Here is a 26,623-nt window from a genome sequence, read left to right as displayed (position 1 = left end):
CGGTGCTATGTCCACACCCAGGATCCGAACTGGCGAACCCTGGGCCACCGAAGTGGAACGTGAGTGCTTAAGCACTGCGCCACCGGACTGGCCCCCCTCGCCAATTTTAAAGATTAAAAAAATAATCTTAAAGAGGTTAAGTAGTTTGTCTAATGTCATACATCCAGAAAGTAAAAAGACTGGGATTTGAACCCAGGTCTATCTGACTCAAAAAACTGTTGGTTTCTTTTTTTTAAAATTACAATTATATTTCAATAAATATCCTTTATCACTGGGTCATCCAGATAGATAACATTAATGCATTTCCTTGGATATTAGTTTCTAGCTCTGGTAGAGGTCACAGGCCATATAAAAAAACACCTTATGGTACTTTCATTTGATGGGAGACTAAACTGGTAATACCTTTCTTAGCACTCAATTGGCAAGCTCAAAGGCACATACTAATGAACCCAGCAATGTCAGTACTAAAGATTTACAATAGGGCTATTATACTTAAAGCAGACAAAACACTCAGTGCAGCTGCTTATCTGTAATGAACTGAAAACAATCTAAATATCTAACATTAGGAAGTCTGGTCAAGTAATAGTAATAGTAATAGTAGCAGTTATCCTCTTCATTAACTAACATCTGAGTGCTTATTATATAATAAGTACTGTTCTAAGCCTTTACATACATTAACCAATTTTAGTCATCAAAATCACCTTTTGGAGATAGACATGACTATTATTCCCACTTTACAGATAAAGATGCTTATGTTATTAGAGTAAGATTTATAAATACCATTGCAACAAGCATTTGTATAGACAAAAGCCATTTCTATATTCCAGTTAACATAATATTGATACATGCACGACAGACTTCCATTTCTAAGCCCATTTTCAGGATGTTATATTTTTGCATTATATTTATGCATAGTACCTTATTTCACACTCAGTAACTCTTAATAAAAATTGTCAAGTCTTATGGAAAAAAGTTTACTCTCAGCTTTTGGTTATTCAGGGGTGTGTGTGCACTCAAGTAGATGCTTTTTGTTAAGGAGTAGTTATGTGCTGAGTTGTTTATTTTTAAGCTAAAGCAAATGAGATGATACTGTCCACATATAATTTTCTGATTCTTTTGCAAGCTAAGAGAATGATAGTTCTTTGCCCTGAGATGTTAGTATCCCACCATTTAAAAACTCTTCATTGGTTCTAAAAGTGACAGACATGAACTCTATTACTACAAGCTGCCACTACCACTAAAATCTAAGTTACTTATATTCTTGAAAAACCAATAAAATATGTGGAAAGAAATGTTGAATCACATATTTCAACTGCCATTTGAGCAGAAAGTATAATTACGGCAGTTCTCTCAGCCTCTTCTTGGGAACTGTCGTTTTACATTCTTTTTAAAAAAATAAGTGAGGTAAAATTCACATAACATAAAATTAACTATTTAAAATAAATAATCCAGTGGCATTTAGTACATTCACTATGTTGCGCACCCACCTCCTCTATCTAGTTCAAAACATTTCCATCACTCCAAAGTAAAACTCCTTACCCAGTAAGCAGTTTCCCCCCTTTACTCCTTCCCTCAAGCCTCTGGCAACCACCAATCTGCATTCTGTCTCTATGGATTTGTCTATTCTGGATATTTCATACAAGTGCAATCACATAATGTGTCATCTTTTGTGCCTGGCTTCCTTCACTTAGTGTAATGTTTTGGAAGTTCATCTTGTGACAGATCATTCTTTTTTGTAAAATATTCCTCATCTTAACACATACTGTTTAGAAATAAAATATACAACAAAAATTTAAAAATCAACTAGATGCCTTTTTAAAATTACAGCAGATATACCATTCTAAAGGAAGTTTAAATACTACACAGCAGTTCTGATGTCAGACCAGCCTTACAAGAGAACTCTACCTATATTTTCTTTACTTCATCACCATGGATTCAGGACAACAGAACTAATTTAAAGGCAGAGTACCATTTTCAGTACTCATCACAGTGGTAGAGGAAAAGCCTAAAAGCAGGCATTGTTACTTAATAAAACTGAAGATAATAAAGTTCATAAGAATTTCAAATTTCCTTATGAAAATTAAGAAGAAAAGTTATTCTCTGCTCAAGGTGATAGTAGAGAGCCAAATCTCAATATCTCTTGACCTGACAACATGATTATGATTAAGAAATATGTTACCAAGGCAACCTACTGCCACCCAAGCAAAAATATAACAGTTTCAACCAAACAGAGGAAATGGCCAGTGAAAGACTATTTCCAAGAGACCGAGTGGCTTTGGGAACTCTCCGTGTAGCTCCTAACTTGGTTCTCTAGAATGAAGATGGAGTGCGGTTGGAAGTTGAGCGAAAAAAATTTCACCAATAACATCCCAACTCAGAGAGGTAGAACAAGTCATGCTGCAAGTAGCCCCAGGAGAAGAAATTTTCCTAAACATAAATATTCTTCCTGACCACCTTTTATCTCACCAGAGAAAGGAAAAGCAACAGAATTCATCATCCTGAAGACTCTTTGTGGAAGTGAGAAAGAGGAGAAGAATTCTAATTATCCACATCTACCTATCTCTAATAACAAATAGACATTTGGCTAACATGTAGATAAAAGAAAAATAAATAAGGTAAGATCTTCCAAAGGAATAAAAAGTAGGGAAAAAGCACTATCAAAGATGGCTGTGAACTCTCAACACAAGTGTCCCAAAGTGGCTTCATACACTCAAAACCTTCTCTTGGTTCAGGCAAACAGAAGTCGTTCCTGAAAGGAGATGGTGAATAGGCTCAGGAAACAAACAGAGCAAACACTGTATAGGCAATGGCTCTAGGGAGCCCAACCTGGGTTGGAAACCTGAGGCTGAAGGTGTACCAATGGATTCCACCTCATAGAATATGACAGCACACTCGATGAAGATACAGGAGAGAGCACAGCCCATGTTTGTAACAAAGTTTCATGCAGTCAAACCCTACTCTTTCCCATAAGCAATCCTCAAAGCAGAGCTCATGAGGAAAGAAAAAGGAGGAGAGGTATTTAAAAAAGTGTGAACAGATTCAAAGACAATTCTTGTTCGGATGTCTCAGCACAAAAAGATGATTTTGTAATGGAATTGACGATGCTAAGCACTAACGAGATGAAAACACAAAAACAACAAGGCCTGACATCTTTGTATTTGGGTGGAACATAGTATGAAAGATAGAGATGAAAAATGTATTCTCTATGGACTTTGAATGATAAGGAAGTGTCAACACAGGTTCACTGCTTGTAACAAATCTATCGCTCTGGTGTAGAATATTGATAGGGAGGCTGTGCATGTGTGTGTCTGTTGGGGCATTGGGTCTGTGGGAACTCTCTACATTCTGCTCAGTTTTGTTGTGAACCAAAAACTGCTCTAAAAAAGAATATCCATTTAAAAAACAAATAAAAAATCTATTCCAGAAGAATCTTAAGGGAATAAAGATACAATGTGCTAATGTTTTGAATTAGAAGAGAACTTGATAGATACAAAAAGCCAATAAAATCAAGAGCTCAAAGTTGAGATGAAAAGGAAGATTGCAGAGCTAATAAACCAAACAAATGCAAAATAACATTATTAGAGAACTTATAAACAAATTATAACTAGCAAAGAAGATTGGGTTACAGCTGAAAATCAAGTCACTGCCAAAGAGACAATCACTAGGGGACAAAAGAGGAAAGAGAACAAAGATTAAAACAATTACAGAGAAGATAACAGATATGCAGGACAAAGGCAATCCAACATAAGGATAATTGGTGTCCCTAAAAGAGCAATTGTATTAATCAGACATAATAGAAGATTGTTTTTCCTTCTAACTGAAGGAAAACTCCAATCCATATGATATAACGACATAAAGATTTCAATGAAATGCTGATATTGAACAACAGATTCCAAGACAATTTGGTTAAGTTACTCAAATCAAGGATAAAGAAAGAATTTCTTCAGCAGTCTGTAGAAAAACAAGGGCAAAAAAATTAGGCTGGACTCAGCAATACTCAATGCCCAAAGATATTGGAGAGAGAACTAAAAATGGAGAGGGAAAAAGTGTGACCTAACAACGTATTTTTCATTAAAGTTTAAATGCCAATAAGTAGAGATTCTCAAACATGAAAGAAATTCAAAAGAACAAACACTGTTTGCTAAAAACTATTTGATAATAAAATGCAGTCAATCAAGAAATGAAAAGAAGCCTGAGTAGAAGATCTAGTGTTTGGCACTGAACCATTTAAATACAGAACATTAAACAATCACAGGGAATATTACTACAGAAGGTAAATGTAGTTATTGTTACACTTTCAAGGTTTAAAAAAAAAGCATAAAAGGGTAAATTTTCTCATTTTCTAAAGTGGAATCAGCACATATTCAGTAAGATTAATAAATCAAGAAACAGGTTTAAATACATTACTTAAAGAAATGAATGCAACAAATGAAAGAAGAAAATACAACAAAAAATCCAGAGGAGGATGAGGGGTGGGTAGGAAGAAATATAAGTGGTAATTTTCTCAGTTTTATAGATAAGAGGTTGACAGACATTATCTAAAATTGTTAAATAGATGAATGAGAATACCACATAAAATTAGAAGGGCAACAACGAATTGTCTAATCAGAAGGAAACACACACACAGTGTTTGTTTTTTGAATTTCTTTCATACATAAAAAGAACAAGAGAAGGAAAAGATAAGAATTATGGCAAAGGACAGAAGGAAACAAAGGAAACATGAACAGAATCATACTAGACAAATGCTAACAAAAAGAAAGCTAGAGTTTCGATATTCAGTGGACAAGCCTTCTTAATTCATGGCAGAAAGTCTTAAATGAGGGGCCCTTTATAATGGCAATAGGTTCAAATTCACAATGAAGACATAACGGTCTTAAGCGTTAATGTCCAAAAATATCACTGCAACAAAACAATAAAGCACAAACTGTAGGAAATACAACAGAAATTAAGAGAAACATAAGAGAAGTAGGAGATTTTAATTCATTTTCGTCAGTCCCTGGACAGATAAATAGACAAAAAATATGCAAGGAAAGAATATAGAAGATATGAACAAAATTACTGATGAAGTTGAACTAAGAGGTACATATTGTATCCTATACTTCGTTGAGAACACATCTTTTAAGTGCCCATAGTTTACAAAAATTGTACATATTATTAGACCACAAAGAAAAACTTTAAATTCCAAAAATTACAAATAGAACACATTTATTGAATTACAATGTTATAAAAACTAGAAATTATTTACAAAAACAAGAGCAACCCTCTTTCAATCATGTAGAACTAAAAAATTCCCTCAAAACTACTCTTGGCCTAAAGACAATATTAAAACAAATTTCAAATTGCATAGGAAAAAAAGACAAGATATTATATATACAGCCAAAAATCTGTGCTCAGCCTTAAATTAGCTTTAAAACCTCTACATAATTTAAGACTGAGTGAATGAAACAAGAAAACAACTCAAAGAAGTTTGTAAAAGAACAATAAAAATAAACCCAAAGAAAACAGAAAATTAGAGATGAAATCAGAAATCAATGAAGTTAAGAGGAAAATGGTAGACGTGGCAGATAAATTTAAGGAGCTAATTCTTTGGGGAGAGGAAAATATAATAAACCACTGCCTAAAGAGTACAATACTAGGAGCAAGTTTTACAAGTCAAAATACTGACATCTTAGTGTGTTTTAAAGTACCAAAATACTGGTGTACTTTTTCATTATGTGTGTGTGATTTCAGGATCAGCCAGCAGCCGCTGTTTGCTCTCCCTGATTCTCCCATCATTACCCTGCCATGGCCTATGCTCCCTCAATTCCTTTTACTTATGCATCCTCTCTTTTCCACTCAGTTCTTACAGCTCTGCAGGCTCAAAAGAGTGAGCACCCTCTGAGGTCGATGGCGCTCTCTGATAAAGAGAAAAAAGGTGTAACGCAGAGCAGGGCTACCAACAGTGTTGAACCTCTAAACTCCAAGAGTGACCCAGAAGGAGTGGCCTCAGAGTCCATTCTCACAAGTATTGAAGCTTGGACTTACTACAAGAGAAACAGCCTCAAGGGCATCTGGGTTGAGGGGACTGAAGGTGAAGGAGCCAGGAAGTAGGATGATGATGTATAATGCTTATATTTTTACACATTTTAAAAGTCTGAAGTTATTTAATGCTTATAAACTTTTTATATTTAAAATATAATAGAATTCAGTGAATTCTGATGACATATAAATACTGAAACATCCATTTGTCATTTTGCTCCTATATAGCAACTGCTATTACTGGCTAGTCTAATCAGTCAAACAAGACAGAATTAGAAGCAAAAGAAAGCAGTAATAAAGACGCTCCAGGTATTTACAAAACCCTAAGAGAGTAAAACTCTATTATATAAAAATCTGACTATGTAGCTGAATTGGCTGATTTTTCTAGGAAAAGAAGTTGCCAAAATGAGCCCCAGGAGAGAGAAAAATTAAATGGATTAATTAATCATAATAGAAGAAACTGAGAAAATGCTACCCTGTTAAAAGGTATTGGGAACTGATGATGTCACATGAATTCTACAAACTGTCAAGGAACAGATAGTTAAAAAATTAATAAATACTGTGAGATGACCAAAAAAGGAGAGGAAAATACAAAAAGAAACAGCAAGCGCAATTCTGTAAATAGTAAATTCTCAGAAAATTAAACACTGTAAGACCCCCAGGATTTCTCACTAGAAGAGGAAAAAAGCTATATTTAGGAAATGAAAATAAAGTTGATCCTTAAATGTAAGATGAGACTACAAAAACCGCAGAAATATTTCCTAAATATTTATTTTCCACACCATACAGTTACATACTACTCACCCAGCTTGGAAAATCAGACCAAGTTGGAACTCGCTGACAGAGGTCCCGGAGAATACGTATGATAATCACACAGGACTGCAGACCATTAGCTCTAGCCTTGAGAGCAACACAAAAACCAAGTGAATTAATCTTAGAAATATTGAAAATATCCCTTGATGAAAAAAAGTTAAAATACCACTGTTTAATGGAAGCTCAGATAAAAATAAAACAAAAATAACCACACTTAAAATTGGACTCAATGAGCTGCCATTTACAGCAATATTTTATGCCAGGGTTAGTATTTAAAAGCTGGTATTTAGGTCAAAGCAAACAGATTATACAAGAATAATATTTCTTGATCCCCTGTGAACCTTGACCTGTGTTCATTTAAAACAGTAAACTTAAAAAATATCTGCCTACAGTAGAAATAAAAGAAAAAGTAAAGAGCTAAAAAGTTTGTCTAGGGACTGAAAGGTTAAGGAAATCTGTTTGGTTTCCCTTCTGTGCCTTTGCATGACTGCAAAGTCACTAAACCAAACAGCTGCTTCCTCTCCTTTCACTCCCTACACTTAATAACTTAGAGAAAGAAGGGAAAAAAATCTTAAAACTATACACAAAGCTTTAAACACATATTCCATTATTTAAAGCAAAGTTAATCTGCAGCCTTATGGAATATAATATATATACACAAACATGTGATGTTCCTAAACAAGTCAACTTTAAATATAGTCACTAAAAATAAAAATAAAAAACCCAAACTACAAAACACCCCCAAAACCTAAGTTTATTGTCAAATTAATAGTAACTGCAATACGCAGATCTTCATACCCAGCTTTCTATGTTAACATATTTTCTGAGATTTAATTCAAAATAGTATTGCTTGGGCAATCTTTTGAAATGTTTAAACACAGTTAAACATGTTGAACTGATCTACTCTCTCTCATAAGGCTACAAGAAAAAAGTAAAATGATGTTCCGAACCTGGAACCACTTAGCGTGGCGTAGAGCAGCCAGAGCGTCAAGGCATTTTTGCCTGTCCAAGACGTCCGGTGGGTCTTTCACCATACCCGAGGTTACATCTAAAATGGATTGAATTGGCAAAATGCAGTGAGGAATGGGTGTTTGACCAGGTGAGCAAGACACTTCCTTAAAGTCGCATCAGTGTCACACAAGCCATTTGAGAGTTTATCAACACTTTGATGTACCAAGGGAGTTATTTTCAACAAATTTACATAATCCAATATGAAGACCAAAAGGAGAATTAATTTAAACTCTTAATTTAGAAATATAATAATTTCTGCAAATATTAACTCTACCCACCAAAATAAAATCAAAAGGAAGGATTACTGGACACAGCGCTCCAGCACAAGGATGACAAGACAAGAGGGAACACAAAAATCCACCTTAATAAATGAGAATGTACAATAAACTATTGAGTTTGTTCAGTATTCTAAATGGTCATTGGTTTTTCTGAGGCTGACACAGCAAAAAACTAATGATAAATATGGAATGACCAATACAGTAATAATCATAGAAAAAAAATGAAGAGCACAAAATAGGCATCTCTAAGAGCTCAATGCTTTCTCTTCCATGAGGGAATTTTAGCTGTTGGGGAATATAAAATGCCCTTTGAAATTCAAAGTTCCTGTAAAGAATTCCAAAGAATGACTAGAGAGAAACAATGGGTAAAGTAGAAAAGGGCAACCGGAACTAGCGTTAAATAGAAGAAGTATAGAAATAGAAAAGATGCAGTAAGCAGAATGCTTTGATGATAAATAGTATATAGGCTCTAAGGTTATAACAACTGATTTTAATCAGATTATTGTACTAAAACACAAATGAACCTCATAAAACTTGTGAAGAAAATGTGACCCTAAACCAGGACAAGAAGTTAACCTCACACTCATAAAAGCATTTGGAGGACCAGCTTTATATTCACCTAAACATATCTGGAAAAAGTGTATTAAAAAAACAGGAAATTTGCTAATCAAACTATTCACAAGTGAATAGCAATTAAGTCAATCTAATTCACAGCTCTTGGTGATTTTACTAGTATAAATATTTTTTAAATACAGGAAAATTATATACCTGGTAAGTAACCTATTGAATTAACAGTCAGTCCTGTGGCTACAGAGTACGAGCATTATGGGGCATTTAGGATATAATTTACAAAACCATTGAGGGCACCAAATGAATATGAGGGACAAAAGAAGAAATACATGATAAAAGAAAAAGTTAAAGATGATTTTATTTTAAGAGTATACTGCAACTCTGGGCAAGCTACTTGATTGTATATTTTATATGAGCATTCAGAAATCTTAAAAGATACTTGTCCTTATTTTGAGCAGATAACATATAAAAAGTGATAAAGAACTCTAACCCCTGTCTAGGCCTTCCATTCTTAGTTCTTCCTCCTCAAATAATCAGATGGCATAGATTTTCCCCAAGACATATCAGAAGGGAGATTTACAGATAATCAAAGAACACTATGTGGCATTTTGAGAATAAACACTGAATGAGGAAATCTGGGTACTAAAAAGAAATTATCAAGACAAAACATTAGTAATTTTTTTTAAGTAGTAAACAATCTCGAAATCTGCCAGACCAACTACTAAATCCAGAAGTATATTGAACATAAGAAATGGGCTATTCTGAGATATGGAAAAGGAACACAGGAAAGCACAGCTAACTAAGGAAGTAAAAAAAAGAAAGGAAAAAGAAACAACAAAAAAACCCATTCCTCAAAGCAGGGTTACAGAACATGCTGAAGGACCCTCTTCTCATACCCCTTATTTATTTCCATTATTTGCTAAGGCTAGAATGCAAATAGGTGACAATGTGCAATCTCTTTCCAAAAAAGTTTCTGAATTTCTAATGTTAATTCACGATGTTATAATTTCCTCCAATAAGAAAGAAAATTTTTATTTTTGCACACAAGCATTCATAACTTTGCAAATTTTAATTAATGATACAATTTCAAAGATGCCAAGACACCTATTGCAATTTAAAAACAAATGAAGAGCTGTAAGTAGAAAATTTCTGTTAAATTTAGAGTGTGGATTTTTGCACCCATTTTATATTTCAAGTGGATTAACCCCTTAGATATAATGTACCAAAATTATACTTGTTGCCTAATACCCAGTTAACAAAAACAAAATAATCAGTTAATTTATTTAAAAAAATTCAAATTCTTACCCTACATGAACATGTTTCATAAATTTTAAGGGGTTAATCACCAGTTAGAAGACATGCTGTGTCCACACTATTTTATGATTAAAAGTTAATGGGAATATATTAATTTAAATTAACATGGTTATATAAAATATATAATCCACCCAACCATTTAAAAACTAGTGTGAACACTGCTCAATTCTAGAAGAGACAAAGACAAAACAAACAAAACAGCCACACAAGGACAATAAATGCCAGACTCTGCATCCAAAATCCCTCCTTAATCAAATGGCAGGTGTGACACTGAGCTTTTGAAAACCTTGGTCAAAAATCCTTCCGATGTCTTGGCAGCAACCCCTGACAGGAATCAATCCCCTCTGCTAGAAGGCTTTGGACCGGGCCTGATAAGCTACAGGTAGAAAAAAACACACACAATACTTGACTTGCTGCAGAAAAGATTCTGCAGCAAGGGTTAGAACATTTCGAACATTTCAAGCTTCAAGTCAATTAAATGTTTATTTAACATTTAACTGTCAAACACAGTACCATAAAATAGATCTGTCATGCGTTTAACAGTTATTTGGGCAATTTAATCATTTCCTTTAAATAATTTTTGGTATTAAACAGGACCATTACGCATTAAAGAGGGTACCACACTATGCGCAAGTCACAAGTCTCATGATTACAATTGCTCTTCCGGCAAAGCCTTCCTTACCCCCTGTACTAACTCCCCAAAGCAAGCTACAGGCTTTAAATGATTTTAAGACACAGAGCATTGGGAGCTGCAGTGAGAGAGAATACATACCGTTATTCTGCAGCAAGAAAGAAGCAATCTTCGTAATGAAGCTAAAGACATGATTTACTGCAGTAATCTGCAGCAAGGAACACTCTATCAATGTTTCTATACTTTTTGCACATCCAACTTTTCAGCTCAGTGTCTTGAAGTAAAATCTTTCAATTTTGAACTGATCATTTCTCTCACCATAGTATTTATGAAATTCAGAACAATAATTCTAACTCAAGTCTGGGTCAGACAAAAATATAATTTTGTTTCCTTTAGAAGGGATAGGTTATCAAAGACTACTACAAACATGATACTATTAGCTTTAGACTTTTGCAACATTATAAAATGACTTCATACGCACAAATTTAACTAAGCCTAAATTGGACAAAATGTGCTCTGAAATAAAGTTAAATGGTTATATGAGTATAATTTCATCCTACATATACCAACTTTTATTTATATCATATTAGAAGACTTCTTTTTCAAATCCTAAGAGTCACATGCTGCATATGAATTGACCAGATTGACTCAGGAACTGTTTTTCCAGTAATATCCACGGCCAGACCTTGAGTGGAAATTCATGTCCATATAAAAGATCCTTTACACAAAATCCACTTCTTTTTATGATGCAGAGCTTATACAACATACAAGTCCCGACATGCTGTATATACAAAGTATGCAAGATTAGACACGTTTCCCAATGACCACATTTTTAATAAAATGTTCTTTTCCTGGGTTGTGGAAAGCCCAGTGCCTTAAAAAGAGTGCTTTGCTGTAAGAAAATAAATTTAAAGGGACAGTAATTGAGAGCCTAGTGATGCTATTTTAGACTAAATAATTTTATATTCAATATATAGTATTCTATCTTATCACAAAGAAATATTAGTAGATTATAACTCCATACTTAACAAGTTAAGATGTACAAAAATTACATGAAAGGAAACAAAGTAAATTTTATCTGACCCATAAAACAACAGAACCAACATACCGCAGACACTGACCATGCTTTTTGGCTTAAAAGCTTTTGAAGCTTTGAAAATGTTACAGAATAGTCCCTAAAGCAACATTGCTGGCACCAGCAGGATTTCATAATCTACAATTGTAAAGTAAGTTTAAAAACCCTCAACTGTACTGCAACTCACTAACTACACCTACACCGTTTATTTTTTCATTATCTCTAATACTGGGGTCAAATGCCCAAATCTATGTGCATTAGGATGCTCTGGATTTATGAAAGTGCTCCAAACCAAAGAGCAACCTCAGAGAACTAGAAATATATACCTCAGGACAAGCCAAATCCATGATCACATACATAACAATGCCTCTTAAAATATAAGTATTATGAGTATTTAACCAATTTATTTCTAAAACTCTCTTGTCTTCTTTGTAAGACAAGGCAAGGACAAGAACGTTTTAATAGAAATTAAATTTGTGGCCCCTTACTAGCAACATTTCTTTAATTTTTTCATGTGTTGACTATGCCGGTAAGAACAATTTTGAAGTTTTTTTTTTTTTCCAGAAATCTGAGGTTAGCAAGAAAAGAAAAAAATCAAGAAAATCAGTAATACCATGAGAGTTTTATATATAAGTACACTACTAAAAAGAGCATTTACTTTCTGAGAAATGATCTTAAGTAAAACTGGTTGCTATATAAGTCAAATCTATCCAATTCATATGTAATGCCAGCATGTTGCCTTCTAGGGCTTAATGCCATCTTAAAGAGTAGGTAAATGAAAAAAAAAGTTAATAGAAAAGTAGAATGTTTAATGGCTTTCCAACCTCCTTCCCTCATGTTCTCTTCTCGAATAATTGGAGATGTCAGGGTGATAGTGACTTGCATTTTGGGTTCCACACATGAATTCAAAATTATTGCCGCTTCAGACACAGCACATTTCATGTCATACTTCTCAGGACTTATAACCTATGTAATGAAGAGTACAAGAAATTAGTTGGACCTTTTTACATACGGCTCTTCCATTTTTCTCACCACCATCACCATTTCAAAAGAACTAGATCATATACTATTCTCTCCAAGAAGCCTTGCAATGAATGCAAATATCACTAATCTCTTGCCCTACTTTCCTTTTAGGATTCTTTGTTGAGTTAATATTTACCATTATTTATATCATGAGTTTTATTCGTCTATATGTATGTCCCTCTTAGATGATGAATTCTTGGATAAAATAAATACCGCTGTATTTATTACTGTATTTTCCTAATAGCATCTGGCTAGTTAAGTACTCATGTATTTGCAGAAATGGAATGAGACTAAAACAGATACTCAAAACTACAGGAGCCATAATTCAACCATTCCCATTGCACTGTGAAATCAACAGATCTACATTTTATCAGACAGCAGAACATCCTGGTTAACATCAAGAAAAACAAGGATTCACTGCAATTTGGTAGACATGTGGGAAGCCACAGTTTATATGATCAAATGAAGATCCACAGAAATTAACACTGAGTGTTTATAGTATAGTATCTAGGTTCAAATCTTAGTTCTGCTACTTTGTGATGTGAAGATGGGTAAATTACTCACTCCTCTACCTGTTTCTGTAAAACGGGGACAATAATTTTATCTAACCTAGAGAACTGTCAGAAGTTTAAATGAATTAACTATATAAAACACTTAAAACAGTACCTGATACATAGTAAATACTATGTAAGTGTTAACTATGACAATGGTGATGATGAAGAATTAGTTCCATTTCTCTTGCTTATCCACTAGTACAGTAAGTACAGACTAACTTGGAAAGAGTATTCTGCTTTTGGCTCAATTGTTTAACTGTTATTTAGGAAGGATGTAATATTTCCTGCTTTGTAGTTTTACTAAGCACCATAGCTAGGATCAAAATGTTTCTTGAAAATTAATGTAATTCTTTCAAGGTCCTCGAATCTCCTCTTCTCCCCCTTCATCGCCCTAGCAGCCTCAACAGAGGGGTAAGAAGCAGACACACAATGCCAACTCTGCTGGCTCCTAATACTTACAAGGACTCATCCACAATAAGAAATTCCGTATCTGGAACAACAGTAGTATAAGGCAAACAACAGTAAGTGCCAGAATTGTCAGAGCTTAAGTTCAATAGTGTGCTTCACTATCCCTTGTGTTATCAGTTGCTCTGCTGTGGTCAGGTATTACTTATTTTGACTCATTACTGTAGAATACACATTACCAAAGAAATGTCAAACCCTGGATTTAGAATGTTTAGTTAAATTGCAAGGTTTTGAAAGAAGTTTTATACATTAAATTCTTCAAAGAATCTTTACTTATTTTTTGCTAGTAAGATTCACCCTGAGCAAACATCTGCTGCCAATCTTCCTCTATTTTGCTTGAGGAAGACTAGCCCTGAGCTAACATCTGTGCCAATCTTCCTCTATTTTGTTTGTGGGATGCCACCACAGCATGACGGACCAGTGGTGCAGGTCTGTGCCCAGGATCCAAACATGTGAACCCAGGCTGCTGAAGTGGAGCACGTGAACTTAACCACTACACCATGGGGTTGGTCCTAAAGAATCTTTATTTTAAGTCTCAGCCTGAGGTTCTTTCAATATGAGCTAATGTATTAAAATTTTCAAAAATTCAAACAAAGAAAAGGTTTGCTTTTGTAGCACCAAAAGGGGATATTCTATTAATTGTGCATTGCCATGATGTGTTGGATGAAGACAGAAGTAATTCCTACTATTATAACATGTAGAAAACCAAAAATAGTAACAATAAAACTGGGGAAATTAAAAATGAGAAAGACTACCTTAATTACTACATTTTATTGAAAACGTATTCAACTAAATAGGCAAGATACTTATGACTTTTAAAAATTTAAGCTTGCTATACAGAGGCTTTGTTTGGAAAAAAAATCACTTTCTGTTCTGACTGCCTTCTCTCTTATGATTCAAATCTTGGAAAAAGAATAGGAAGAGGACATGTGCTGCAATTTTACATTTTTAAATAAATTAGCAAGATGGCTTCATGCCAAATATAAGCACTGTAAAACCCAAAAAGACAAAGTAGAAAATAGTTCTACCAATTTGCACAATCAAGCAAAAAACTCAATATGGAAAGCCAGGCCAAAATTTTAAAGGGCAGCTTAAGTTTAAGCTTGAAGCACAGTGAGTCCTGCCAAAAACTTTTGAACCAGACAAGAGGTAAAAATGAACATTTCCATAATACTTACAGCAAGCTGTTTGGGTAGGTTTTCTGCGATACGGCTTAATAATGTCTTTGAAGGTTTCTCTGAGCACAGCAAAACAAGGTTGACATTTCTATCTCCTCGGAGAAGTAATCCTTTTGCCAATACTCCCACTCGCAAAACTCCTTTTAAAGCTCTGCAGTAAAATCAAATTATGTTATGACATTTCTCTTTTCAACCAGAACCAGGATAATCTCTAAACACACAATAGTAAATTAATTTTTATACTATTAAAATTTTCAACTACAATATAAAAACATTTAATATTTTTAGAATTATCCTTCATTTAGATAAGAAATGTGGATAAATAAATCAAGACCTAAGTTCTCACAAGGACAACTACAAGGCAAAGAACATTAATGCTTCTGTGTCTCATTTTACAAGTTAAAATTGTGTAATATGAAATATGGAATATGAAAATATTTTCAAATGGTAAAGGGAGAATGAAGTTATAGATCACAATGTAAAACCTGATATGAAAGATGTTGCTAAAACAAAGACTGAACGTGGGGCAGATGCACAAAAAAACAAAAATTGAATAGCAGCTGACTGTAATTGGAAAACTACAAAGGCTGCTTTGAAAAGGGATTCAAAATAGTTTTATATAAGTTCAAATAAAATGAGTAAAATTACAAGGTTGGAGATTGTACGGAATTGTGTATTTCTCATTTTAGCAAAAAGCAGCTGAATACATTAAATATCTAACACAAGCACAAGACATGCAAACTCACACCAAAGAGTTTTCAGTCTTTGTAAACTCTTATTTCAAGTGTAAGAAGTCCATGTAAAGAAAAACAAAAATATACAAAGTAAGTCTGAAAACACACCTGTCTTTACCTCCCTCTTTCTTATCATCTCCCTCTTTGCTCTTGCTCTTCTCATGTTCAGACAAACTATCTGAAACAAGTTTTAAAGCACGTTCAGTGATAGAAACAATTTTCTGAACTGCCTGTAATTCCTCTTCAGTTGGATAAATGGTTGCATGTTTTGTCATTACGTAACGGTCATCAGAGGAGTCAGGGCGACGTAAAGGCTAGAGAGAAAAAAAAGTTACTTCATTTTAAAAAATGTTTCCTGAGCAAAAGTAAACCAATATTTTTCAACTATATAAATGTGTCATATTTTTTAAAAAAGAAAGTCAATTATGCAAAATGTCCATTTTTAACCGTCTTCCCCTTTTTTCCATTTTAGTAGAAACAAAAATGCAAACCATGGCAAGTTATACCAGCGAGAGTATGTATATATGTATGTATACATGTTTTGCCTGAAAACAAGACAAAACTATAACACATGGCATTTAAGCTTATGAAAATACATTTTACTCCACTTTAAGAACCAGTGATTCTGAAATTTTTTTTGCTTTTAATAAAACAAGTTTTACCAGTGCTGCTTCTGTGTAAAGACAGATGAGAAAGAGAACAGGTTAAAGAGGACAAATTTGTTCTAAATGGTTTTTCTTCTAAATGCTTTCTAGAAAACAAAGCAGTCCTCATGTTTTCCATAGTCTGAACTTCTATGAAATGTTCCTCATAACCCAGGTGTCTCTCCTCCTACCTAGCTTCCACAGAGCACAAACTCTCAAGATGCAGATCTTTCCTGTAGTTTTCCTAACACATCAACTGTGGTACTCCTGTTAAACCATTTAGCCCATCCTGCACTTAATTCAGAAGTAGTAGTAGGTTTTAGATAGGATTTGAAGGAGGAAAAAAGATTCTAAACCACTGGTGATGGGAAGATAAGAATAATTTTGAAGGCAAAGGAGCTGCTTTCAAAATTAGTTGTTCCTGCTAATCTAAAGAACAACAAAGGCAAGAAAATCTCCTATGTGAAAGAACAGCTGGCAAAAGAAGCTCTGCTCCCATTTAGCTTATACTGAAAGTAAGAAAGATTCATGGAAATTGTAAATTCCTTATACATAAAGACATGAATTGAGAACCTGTAATAAAAGGAGGGAAAATTCTAAATCAGGTGAAAAACTTACATCAAGATTAAGAGACTACTAAGTCTAAGAATTAGTCCCCCAAACTGTTATCTTCCAATGCTGAACCAGTCTTACACTTTCAACCCCTACATAAACAAAGTGGACACTCACTGCAGGCCCTTGTGGCTGAGGAGGCATCCCTGGTCGGACTCCCAGAAGGCCTAATGGGCCCGGGGGACCATGAGGATAGCCTCCATCAGGCATTCGGCGGCGATCATCCCAATGATGCTGTTCTTCCTCCATTCTTCTCCAATACATGTCCTCTTCATAACGTCTGAAACATAGAGAATATTATAAGCCTATAAGAAAAACACAACCCAAGAACTTACATCAATAATGACATAAAAAGCAGTTTAAAAAACCAAAAACCAAATCAGTCTAGCTAATACCTTTCTTTTTCCCAACTGTATCTGATTTCCCTTACGTGCTTTCATCCAGAAGTAAATCGAAGTGAATGGAAGAGAAAAGAGAAGGTGAGAAAACAAAGAGAAAAGGAAAACAACATTTCGCAGCCTCAGGTCAAAGTCGAAAGCACCAGAAACCTCAGAGTTCCTTTCAACCTCTCCCTCTTTAAGGGAGAGTCTGTAAACTTAAATGCCTACCTAAAGCGGCCAGACCAATAATATGTGCGAGTCAAAGACCCAAAGCACACTTTTAGGAATTTTATTCATGTCTCCAAATTAATGTGCTCTCTCCTATTGTTTCCTTAGAGACAACCTCTTAAGACTACCATTAATTTCCCCATTTATGATACAGGCAGAGACAAGGACATTTCTCTACCATGAGGAAAATAACAGTAAAAGACAGTGAGAAGTGGCAGCTCATATTCTGTCTCACTCTTGGGGACATATGTAGGGTGATGGGGACTGTGGTAAAGTAGAAAGCGCACCTTCTCGCTGGAGACAACAGCTGCAATTCAGCTTCTATTAATGACTGCCAGAAGGGAATATAGGTTGTAATCCCAAGTTCATCAGGATTTTAATGCTTATAAATGCTCTCAACGTTGGTCTTTAAAATGTTGGTTCAGATTTAAAAATACCACATAGACCAAATAAAATACCCATGGGCTGATCTTGGCCTGTGGGCAGCTAGTGTGTAGCCTCTGTTTTAACGGTCAACATTTTCAGAATCGGATTTCTTTTGCACCATCTCACTCTCTCTCTCTCTCAGTTCTATCCTCACTTTCAGCTTCAAACTAAGATATCAGTAGTTCCAAAGGGAAATCATGTCTCTACAGCAAATTTTGGTAGACATAAGGTTTTACTAGACAAGATATAAGAAAGAAGTATACTTCTCAAGTAGCACTATAGAAACTACCAATTTCCTCAGAGACTGGGAAAAAGCAGTGCTTTTCAGGTCATCCAACTTAGGACCTGAAGTGAAACACACTTCTATTTTATGTCTACGCCTTGAGCGAAAACGAATAAAAACAGCATGAAGGCTCTGGAAAAACAAGTTAATTCCATTAAACATTAAAAAAAAGTTTAAGTTAAATAAGGGCAGGGAACCGTATCCATTGTTTACCAATTCATACTCAGCACCTAACATACTATGTGCTACTTCCTGGCACACAGTAGGTATTCAATAAATATTTAATATATCAGAGGAAATAACTGCATAATCTAGGTATAGAGAATTTCCAATGCATTACAAAGGCAGAAACTCCATAAAGAATGAGACAGATTTCAATGCATAAAAAATAAAATGGATACATAAATAACATCAAAAACAATGTAAAGGTAACACATTAATAAGGGTTAACAGCTACAATATAAGAAATGTCTGTACGAGAATCAACAAAAGTAAAAAAATGAATAGGCAATTTACCACAGAAGAACTCTACGTGGTCAAACATAAAATAAAAATTCAATCTGCCAGTAATATAAACAATTCAAAGTGAAACGAAAATGGCTCATGTTTCACACTTTCACTGGCAGAGATTTTAGTAAGTTACAGCAGTGGTTCCCAAATTGTGGTTCAGAGACCCCAGATGGTCCCTGGGACCCCTTCAGGGAATCCATGACATCAAAATTACTTTCAAAATCCTAAGACATTATTTGCCTTTTCCACTGTTATTCTCTTAAGAGTGTAGAGTGGAGTTATCCAGAGGCAAAATGTGGTATCACAACATACTGAACACAGCAGATGGAGAATCACGCTGCCTTCTCTTAAACTGAACTTTTAAGTTGCAAAAATTTACAACAATGTCATTCTCACTATTCTGGGGAAGAAACATAGTTATGTTATAGTCAATTTTTCACCATATTGTATTTATTAAGTGTATTTAATCTAATTATTAACTATATTTTAACAAATATAGTTAAAATGTCATTTTTAAATGAATTCTATAAATATTTAAACTTGTCAATTTTCATTTCTAATACAATAAATCTTGACAGCTATAACCCACATAAGCAAAAGCTCTTTGGAGTCTTCAATAATTATTGAGCATACAGAGTCCCGAGACCAAAAAGTCTGAGAACCAGTAAGTTATACTACCCAGTATCAGCTGAAGTATGGGTATCCTTCAATCAAACATTTCTATTTCTGGGATTTTATTATTAGCAATTAATCATGACTTACGCAATAATATAGGCTCAAGTATGACCAATGTAATAATTACAGGGAAATACTGGAAACAAACTAGATATCTAACAATATGGAACTGGTTATAAAGAAAATTTTACATCTGCAAAGAGAATACTATGCCATGAAAAACAAAATAATTCTAGCTTAATTTTTATAAAAGTTGCTATGTAAATGAAAAAAGTGGGTTATAAAATGTGTACATTATGCTTCTGTTCATATTTTTTCAATTATATTTTAAAACTTGTACAAAAATACTCATGGCAGTAGTATTCATGATAGCCCCAAAGTGGAAACAACAGAAATGTCCATCAATTGATGAATGGATAAACAAAATGTGGTACTTCCATATAATGTAGTATCATTCAGCCATAAAAAGGAACAAAGTACTGACATATGCTATAACATGCACGAATCTTGAAAACATTATGACAAGTGCAAGTAGCCATACACAAAAGATCAGGTATTGTATGATTCCTTTTATATGAAATCTCCAGAACAGGCAAATCTATAGAGACAGAAAGTATATTAGTCGTTACCTAGGGATAGAGGGAGGGGTTGGGGGAAAAATAGGGAGTGATTGCTAATGGGTTTGTGGTTTCTTTTGGGGGTTATGAAAATACTTATTCTAAAATTGATTGTGGTGATGGTTGTACAACTCTGTGAGTACATTAAAAACCACTGAATTGTACCATTTAAAGATATGTCAGTTCTAGCAATAAAACTGAACACTTAAATATCTCTGGATGATATGTTTTCTCATTTCTCCTTCTCTACAGCCTCTAAAGTTTCTCTAATAGAAGTTTCTTTTAAAAACACACATTATTAACGCCTAGAACCTACCAAATCTATTAATACTCAGGATATTTTTATCATGTAACCAAATGTTCTATTTTGCTTGTGTAAACCGAGGCATTAACTTATAATATTAAGCCATTTCCTCATATATTTAATATATATAAGATACCCCTTCCACATACTTCTTAATATCAAGGCCATGGTCAAACACTAAAATAGCCAATAACTTAATTCTAACGCATGTCTTTCCTAGACCTAGGATCTTCCTGAAAAGTGAAAATAAAAAGTACATTAAATAAATGTGGATTGCTTTGAATGGGAGTCACATACTCAGAATAGCTAATTTTTTAAGAAAGGCTGAACCACATACTGTCATGCTATTAAAAGTTAAGACATTACCTCATTTCCATTCTCCAGCGTTCTTCTTCTTCTCGTCTTCGCCAATACTCCTCTTTCTGCATTTGCTTCCTCATTTTCTCTTCTTGAATCTTTCTTGCTCGAATACTGGGCTTTACTTCTACTTGCAAATCTGGATTTACTTTTTTCTGTTAATAAACACAAGACATTTTAAAAACTAGCAGCCCCTCCAACAATCAAACACATTTTTATATCATAAAATGGCACATATTCTTTCTCATAGAGGCTTTTAGTTGCAAATTTCTTATTATAAGAGTAAAATCAGTAAACAAGTTGAATCACGGGAAAGAATTAGAATACATTAATAAACATTCTTTTTTCCCCTCCCATCCCAAAATTTCTTAATTGTCCAAGTTTAAAATTATATACTTAGTCTGAAAAAAGTGCTTAACTTAGTGCTGACCAATACAAGAAATCCTTAGGGGACTAACGGATATTTAATTTTCCTTTACTTCTTTGTAAACAAATGATTCTTAATGTCTAAGCATGGGATTAAAAAGTTTCTTTTCATATAAAAGTACTGCCCTTTAACAGACTTTTATTTTCACCACCTCTATTTTTAGAAGAGAAAACATGAATCTAGTGCATTAGTCCAGCTTAATTCAAAATTTTAAATACAATATTTAGATTTAACTTAACACGAAGTGTTTTCAATGAAGAATTCCTCATCTCAAAACTCATTTTAGTGGGAATTCTGCCAGGATAAAGGATGTGAATGAAGACCTGACACTTCTTTCAAAACACTTTACGTGAAACAACTATCTTTACATGATTACTTGATCAAAGCAATGTTAGTTTTATTTTGTCAGTCACTAAAAATGATGAAATACGGTTATATTGTTCTTACCTAAGTATAACAAACTAATTAGTAAAAACATCTTAATCTAAGTGAGACATGACTTGTTAATCTTAGAGTGGAAATTCATAGACTGAGTTATGTTTAGATGCTTTGTTTTGCATCTAGAATGTTCTGAGCCATTAAAAAAAAGAGGAGGAAGAAGAAAGTTAAAATTTTACTCACTTTATATTGAAGTCTATGTCTTCGCCCTTTTAAGTGCATCTCCTTAGCATTGGGATCATTAAAGCTGCACTCACATAATTTACAATGGAATCGAATTACTTTTCCTTCATCATTTCGTACCTTGATATGGGAAAAAAATTGATGAATCATAACAGCAATGCTACTGTTGAAGATTTCATTCATAAACCGTCAGATTCTCTGATAAAGAAATGTAGTACAACAATTACAGTTTCAAGTGAGAAAAAAAAATGAGGCAATGTCTGTAATTTTTTTAAAAGGATAGTCTATAGAAACAAATTAAATGTTAGAATTTTTTTTGTGTGTGTGAGGAAGACTGGCCCTGAGCTAACACCTGTTGCCAATCTTTCTCTTTTTCCTTGAGGAAGATTATCTCTGAGCTAACATCCGTGCCAATCTTCCCCTAGATTATGTGAAATGTCGCACAGCACGGCTTGATGAGCAATGGCTAGGTCTGTGCCCAGGATTCAAACCTGCAAACCCCAGGCCGCCGAAGCGGAATATGCAAACTTAACCACTACCCCACCAAGCTGGCCCCTAAATGTTAGAATTTTTAACTGTAGTGTAGCATGCAAGATGTGTTAGCATGTAATTGCTTTTATAATTAACTTTAACACTCCAGTCTATATGTGAACATTTAGATTTAAAAGCAATGAGAGATCTTAAATTCTCTAACAGTTACTGAATACCTGCTACTGGCCAGTTACTTTCAGAGATGGAGATAAAGATGATTAAAGACATTACTTTGGTATACAAATTTCTATAAAGCTCAAGATTTTATACACGTAAGTTTATGGAAAACCAATGTCAATTTTTTTGAACTGTACGACCAGTCAGGAAGACAAGCAGACTAGAATGTTTTTAAGAAGTCTATAATAGATATTAAGTTTAAATTGTTTGTGCAAGCTTTAAAGACGGGCTATGAATGCAATTCTCTAAAGTTCAGGAGTACTAAATTAACCAGTATCACTGGAGATTAAGGTGTTCTAGGTGTGTACGTTTTTTAAGATAACCAAGTCTCACTCTTTTAAAAGCTGTGATTTTAAATTAAAATTATATGTGAATTACTTATAAGCTACGTAACCCAGTTTTCCACCTTGTAAACAAAGAACTCAACACAATATGTAATTTTTCTTGATGGGGAAAAGGATGAAGGAACAAATATTTACCAAAAATCTACATGCTATACACTGTGCCAAGTACTTTATTTCATCTAATCTTAACAGCTTCACTGGGAAATATCCAAATTTTATAGATGTGAACACTAACGCTCAGAGAACTTAGATTATGTCCTACAGTACAGTGAAAGCAGAGCAGTGCTACACCACTCTATGCTAGCCTTTTTGCTAACAGCAAATATGCTGCTCATAATTTTTTTTTGCTTTTTATGTTCCAGATAGTTGAAGGCTACATGTCAAGAATGACTACCAAATAAACGGAAAGTTACTTTACATCATCATGATGGTGTTAGCAGGGAAAGAGAAAATTTACAAAAAAAATTGTGATGTCACTTAGGCAAGCTTGAAAGGCATGCTTTTTAAAAACCTTTAACAAAGATTCCTTTGGTTTTCCTTCGTAAGTAACCTAAATCTAAAATACAATTGAGGGGCCGGCCCGGTGCCACAGCGGTTAAGTTCACACGTTCCACTTCTCGGCGGCCCGGGGTTTGCCAGTTCCGATCCCTGGTGCAGACATGGCACCGCTTGGCAAAAGCCATGCTGTGGCAGGCGTCCCACATATAAAGCAGAAGAAGATGGGCAGGGATGTTAGCTTAGGACCAGGCTTCCTCAGCAAAAAAGAGGAGGACTGGCAGTAGTTAGCTCAGGACTAATCTTTCTAAAAAAAAAAAAAAATTGAATATCATTTGGCATACCTTGGAGATATCATAGGTTTAGTTTCAGACCACTGCAATGGAGCGAATGTTGCAATGAAGTGAGTCACACCGATTTTTTGGTTTCCCAATGCATATAAAAGTTAGGTTTACACTATTCTATAGTCTATTAAGCGTGCAAGAGTGTTATGTCTAAAATTACAATGTATACCTTAATTAAGAAAATACTTTATTGCTAAAAAATGCTAACCATCACCTGGGCCTTCAGCAAGACATAATGTTTCTGCTGGTAGAGGGTCTTATAAAAAAAGACAATATCTGCGAAGGGCAATAAAACAAGGTATGCCTGAAATCTAATTTTACATATAAAGCAAGCCTGCAACAAAGTGACACACTTCTTCCTTTTATCTAGTCTCAGATCAATACCTCCTCCACGTAATCATGGCCCACTGGCTGCACATCACTCTGCAAAGCAGCAAGAGATGCAGGTGTGACTGGTTCTGACACTGTGTCTGGCTTTACTTCTGGAATCTGTACAGAAGTGACAGGAGTGCTTTTAACACATTCAGTTCCTTTTAAGTCTTCTGTTTTATTTCCTGTTGATTGCAGCTTATTACCACCTAGAAGAGCATAAAAGAATTACTGTAATTCTAGTTTCCTTTTTGTACAAATGTTTAACTTGATACAACAAAAACTTCAGATAAAGTTATCTTTTCTACCAATAGTCAAACTTCTGCTTGACATACAATAGATCATAATTTTGAAGAAGCACATAAACCACTTGGCTTTTTCATACTATTAATGAAACACATATCTGGATTTTTTTTCCCTTCCCCACCACCCAATGATCCTCTCTCTCCACCATGGCTCTTATAATGTCAAGTACCTAAAAATGAACAGCAAGTACCTGAAAAGGCAGGGTCTAAGCCTAATTCATGTTTGTATCCCTAGTTCATTGCCAAGGAAATGGGTACTGTCCTACTAAGGTCTGTAATATAGTAAGAATAAGATAATGTAGCTGCCTTTGAGGTGACAACAATTTAAGGAAAGATACAGTAATTATAATACAATGTGCTAAGTGCTATAATTAAGTATGAATAGAGTGTTGTGGGAATGTAAAGGAAAGGAGCCACTAACTTTTAACCTGATCCAGGTGGGAAAGGCTTCAGCAAGGGTGTGACATTTGAGCTGGGCTTCCAAAGAAGAGTAACAAGTATGAACTGCCCAGGCAGAAAGAAGAGAATGATGTCTAAACAGAAAGAATAGCATGTACAAAAAAACGCAACAACACGGGAGTTAAAAAGAGTAAATCCAAGGAAGACTCAGTCATTCAGTATGAATTGTAGAGGTGATGACACATAAGGCAAGGGTCAGACGGTGAAGGCCTTGGATGACATAATTAAGGAATATAGTTTTTTCATAAGCAAGAGGAAGGTCACTGAAAATTTTTAAGCAGGAGACTAACACAATTTGATGCATATATTAACAAAATGACTTTTACAAGTTTTGGAGAGACTGGATGCAATAACAGACAAAGCTCTGAGGACGAGACTCTGAAGGCCTAAAAATAAGACGGTGGCTATGAAGAAGACATTTTTTGTAGAAATACTGTAGTGATAGAAACAAAAGGACTAGATAAAAACTAGAGGAGGCAATAAATAATTAGACGTGCCAGTGAAGTTTCCCATGCGAAAAAGCAGCAATTTTATGAGGTTATTTCATGGTACTTTTGTGATGAGATAGAGAATGGGTTAGAAGGACACTGGTAGGCTTCTGTAGAGCCGTTCTGATATCTACCAGGGAATACCTAAAATATGGCTCTAGAACTTAGGTGGAGGTTTTGAGTTTGCCCAAAAGATTTTTAAAGTTACTGCACACATTGGAATGGATGAGACCAGTCATGAATACTGGGTGAGGAGAGTGAGATGAGAGCCAGAATCAGAATCTTAGAAACACCACCATTTAATGAACATGAAGGCAGGAGAATCAATAAAGATACCAGAGAAAGTGATGAGTGGACCTTAGAGAGACGGAGACATATCTTAAGCTTTAAGGTACAGCAGTCAACTGTATCAAATGTTAGAGAGATCAACAGAATGAAACTGAAAACTGGCCACTGGATTTGGCATTTAGGTCTTTGGTGACTCCTGAGAGCAGTTTCAGAAAAGGGTACAGTAGAAACATCATGACAGACTGAAGACACAGGAAACATAGAAGAAGAGAAAGTAAAAGTTAGGTTAGAAGCTTCAGAGGATTATAGGAATGGGAAAATGTCTGTTTTCTTTTCTTTTTAAGACTATGAAAGACACAGGTATACTTGTATGGCTGAAGGGAGGAGAGAAAAATACCTTTAGAGGACTCACTAAAAATTCAGAAAAAAATTCAGATATGGCATTTAACAAGGTCACAGAGAAGAAGGGAGGAGATGGTGACAAGAGCATAAACAGAAGGGTTAGTTAGTCCTGGAACAGAGGAGAAATATCACTTTGACAGAGTTAGGAGAAACAGAGACTCTTCAGTACTTGCCAACAAAATTTATTTTGGGTGTGGATGTCTTCTTGGCAGCCATATTTGTAGGCACTGCTGATACTTTAGTGTTTGATGTACTATTAAGAGATGAGTTTCCTGTAGTTGTAAGACCTTTCACAGAAGAAGTTGCAATTGATGAAGTATTCATTGTACAATTGCTTGCTGCAATGCTCGAAGGAGAGGCAGTTGGTTTTGAAGCAGACACAGCTGTTGAAGAAGTAGCTTGACTAACAACGTTTGGTTCTGTTGAAGGAATGGGTTTACCAAGTTTTGTGTGTAATTTAACCACCTACAAAATAAAAGCATATTTATTGGTCAGGAAACTCAGAATGTAGATTTTTAAAAGTTTGTCTAAAAAACACTATAAAATGAAAATACGAACTATATTTTTCTTTGTTGCATTTTTTGTTAAAAAATTTATATGTAAAACTCATTACTTTCAGAATCATCTCTGCAAAGCAGATAGGGATATATATTCCATCTATCACCAGGTGAGG

General features: G+C 34.6%; 1 protein-coding gene across 4 annotated transcripts in view; it reads right to left on the bottom strand.

The window, feature by feature from the left end:
• Positions 1 to 26,623, bottom strand: part of ZFR (zinc finger RNA binding protein) — a 67,017-nt gene that overhangs the window by 8,169 nt on the left and 32,225 nt on the right. For 2 of the 4 annotated variants that reach the window (XM_044779455.2, XM_044779454.2), the window contains 10 exons: positions 26,124 to 26,415; positions 24,024 to 24,217; positions 21,749 to 21,868; positions 20,710 to 20,855; positions 17,038 to 17,200; positions 15,773 to 15,978; positions 14,931 to 15,081; positions 12,535 to 12,676; positions 7,782 to 7,879; positions 6,823 to 6,918 (listed from right to left, as the gene is read on the bottom strand). In XM_044779455.2, coding sequence (XP_044635390.2) covers positions 6,823 to 6,918; positions 7,782 to 7,879; positions 12,535 to 12,676; positions 14,931 to 15,081; positions 15,773 to 15,978; positions 17,038 to 17,200; positions 20,710 to 20,855; positions 21,749 to 21,868; positions 24,024 to 24,217; positions 26,124 to 26,415 — 1,608 coding nt within the window. The remainder of the gene's footprint in view (positions 1 to 6,822; positions 6,919 to 7,781; positions 7,880 to 12,534; positions 12,677 to 14,930; positions 15,082 to 15,772; positions 15,979 to 17,037; positions 17,201 to 20,709; positions 20,856 to 21,748; positions 21,869 to 24,023; positions 24,218 to 26,123; positions 26,416 to 26,623) is intronic. The other 2 variants (XR_011506519.1, XR_011506518.1) reach the window with 1 other exon arrangement.

This window comes from Equus asinus, chromosome 10 (genome assembly GCF_041296235.1).
Source record: "Equus asinus isolate D_3611 breed Donkey chromosome 10, EquAss-T2T_v2, whole genome shotgun sequence".
Classification (NCBI taxonomy): domain Eukaryota; kingdom Metazoa; phylum Chordata; class Mammalia; order Perissodactyla; family Equidae; genus Equus; species Equus asinus.
Note: the sequence above shows the minus strand (reverse complement) of the source record. Positions and strands in the feature narration are given on the sequence as shown.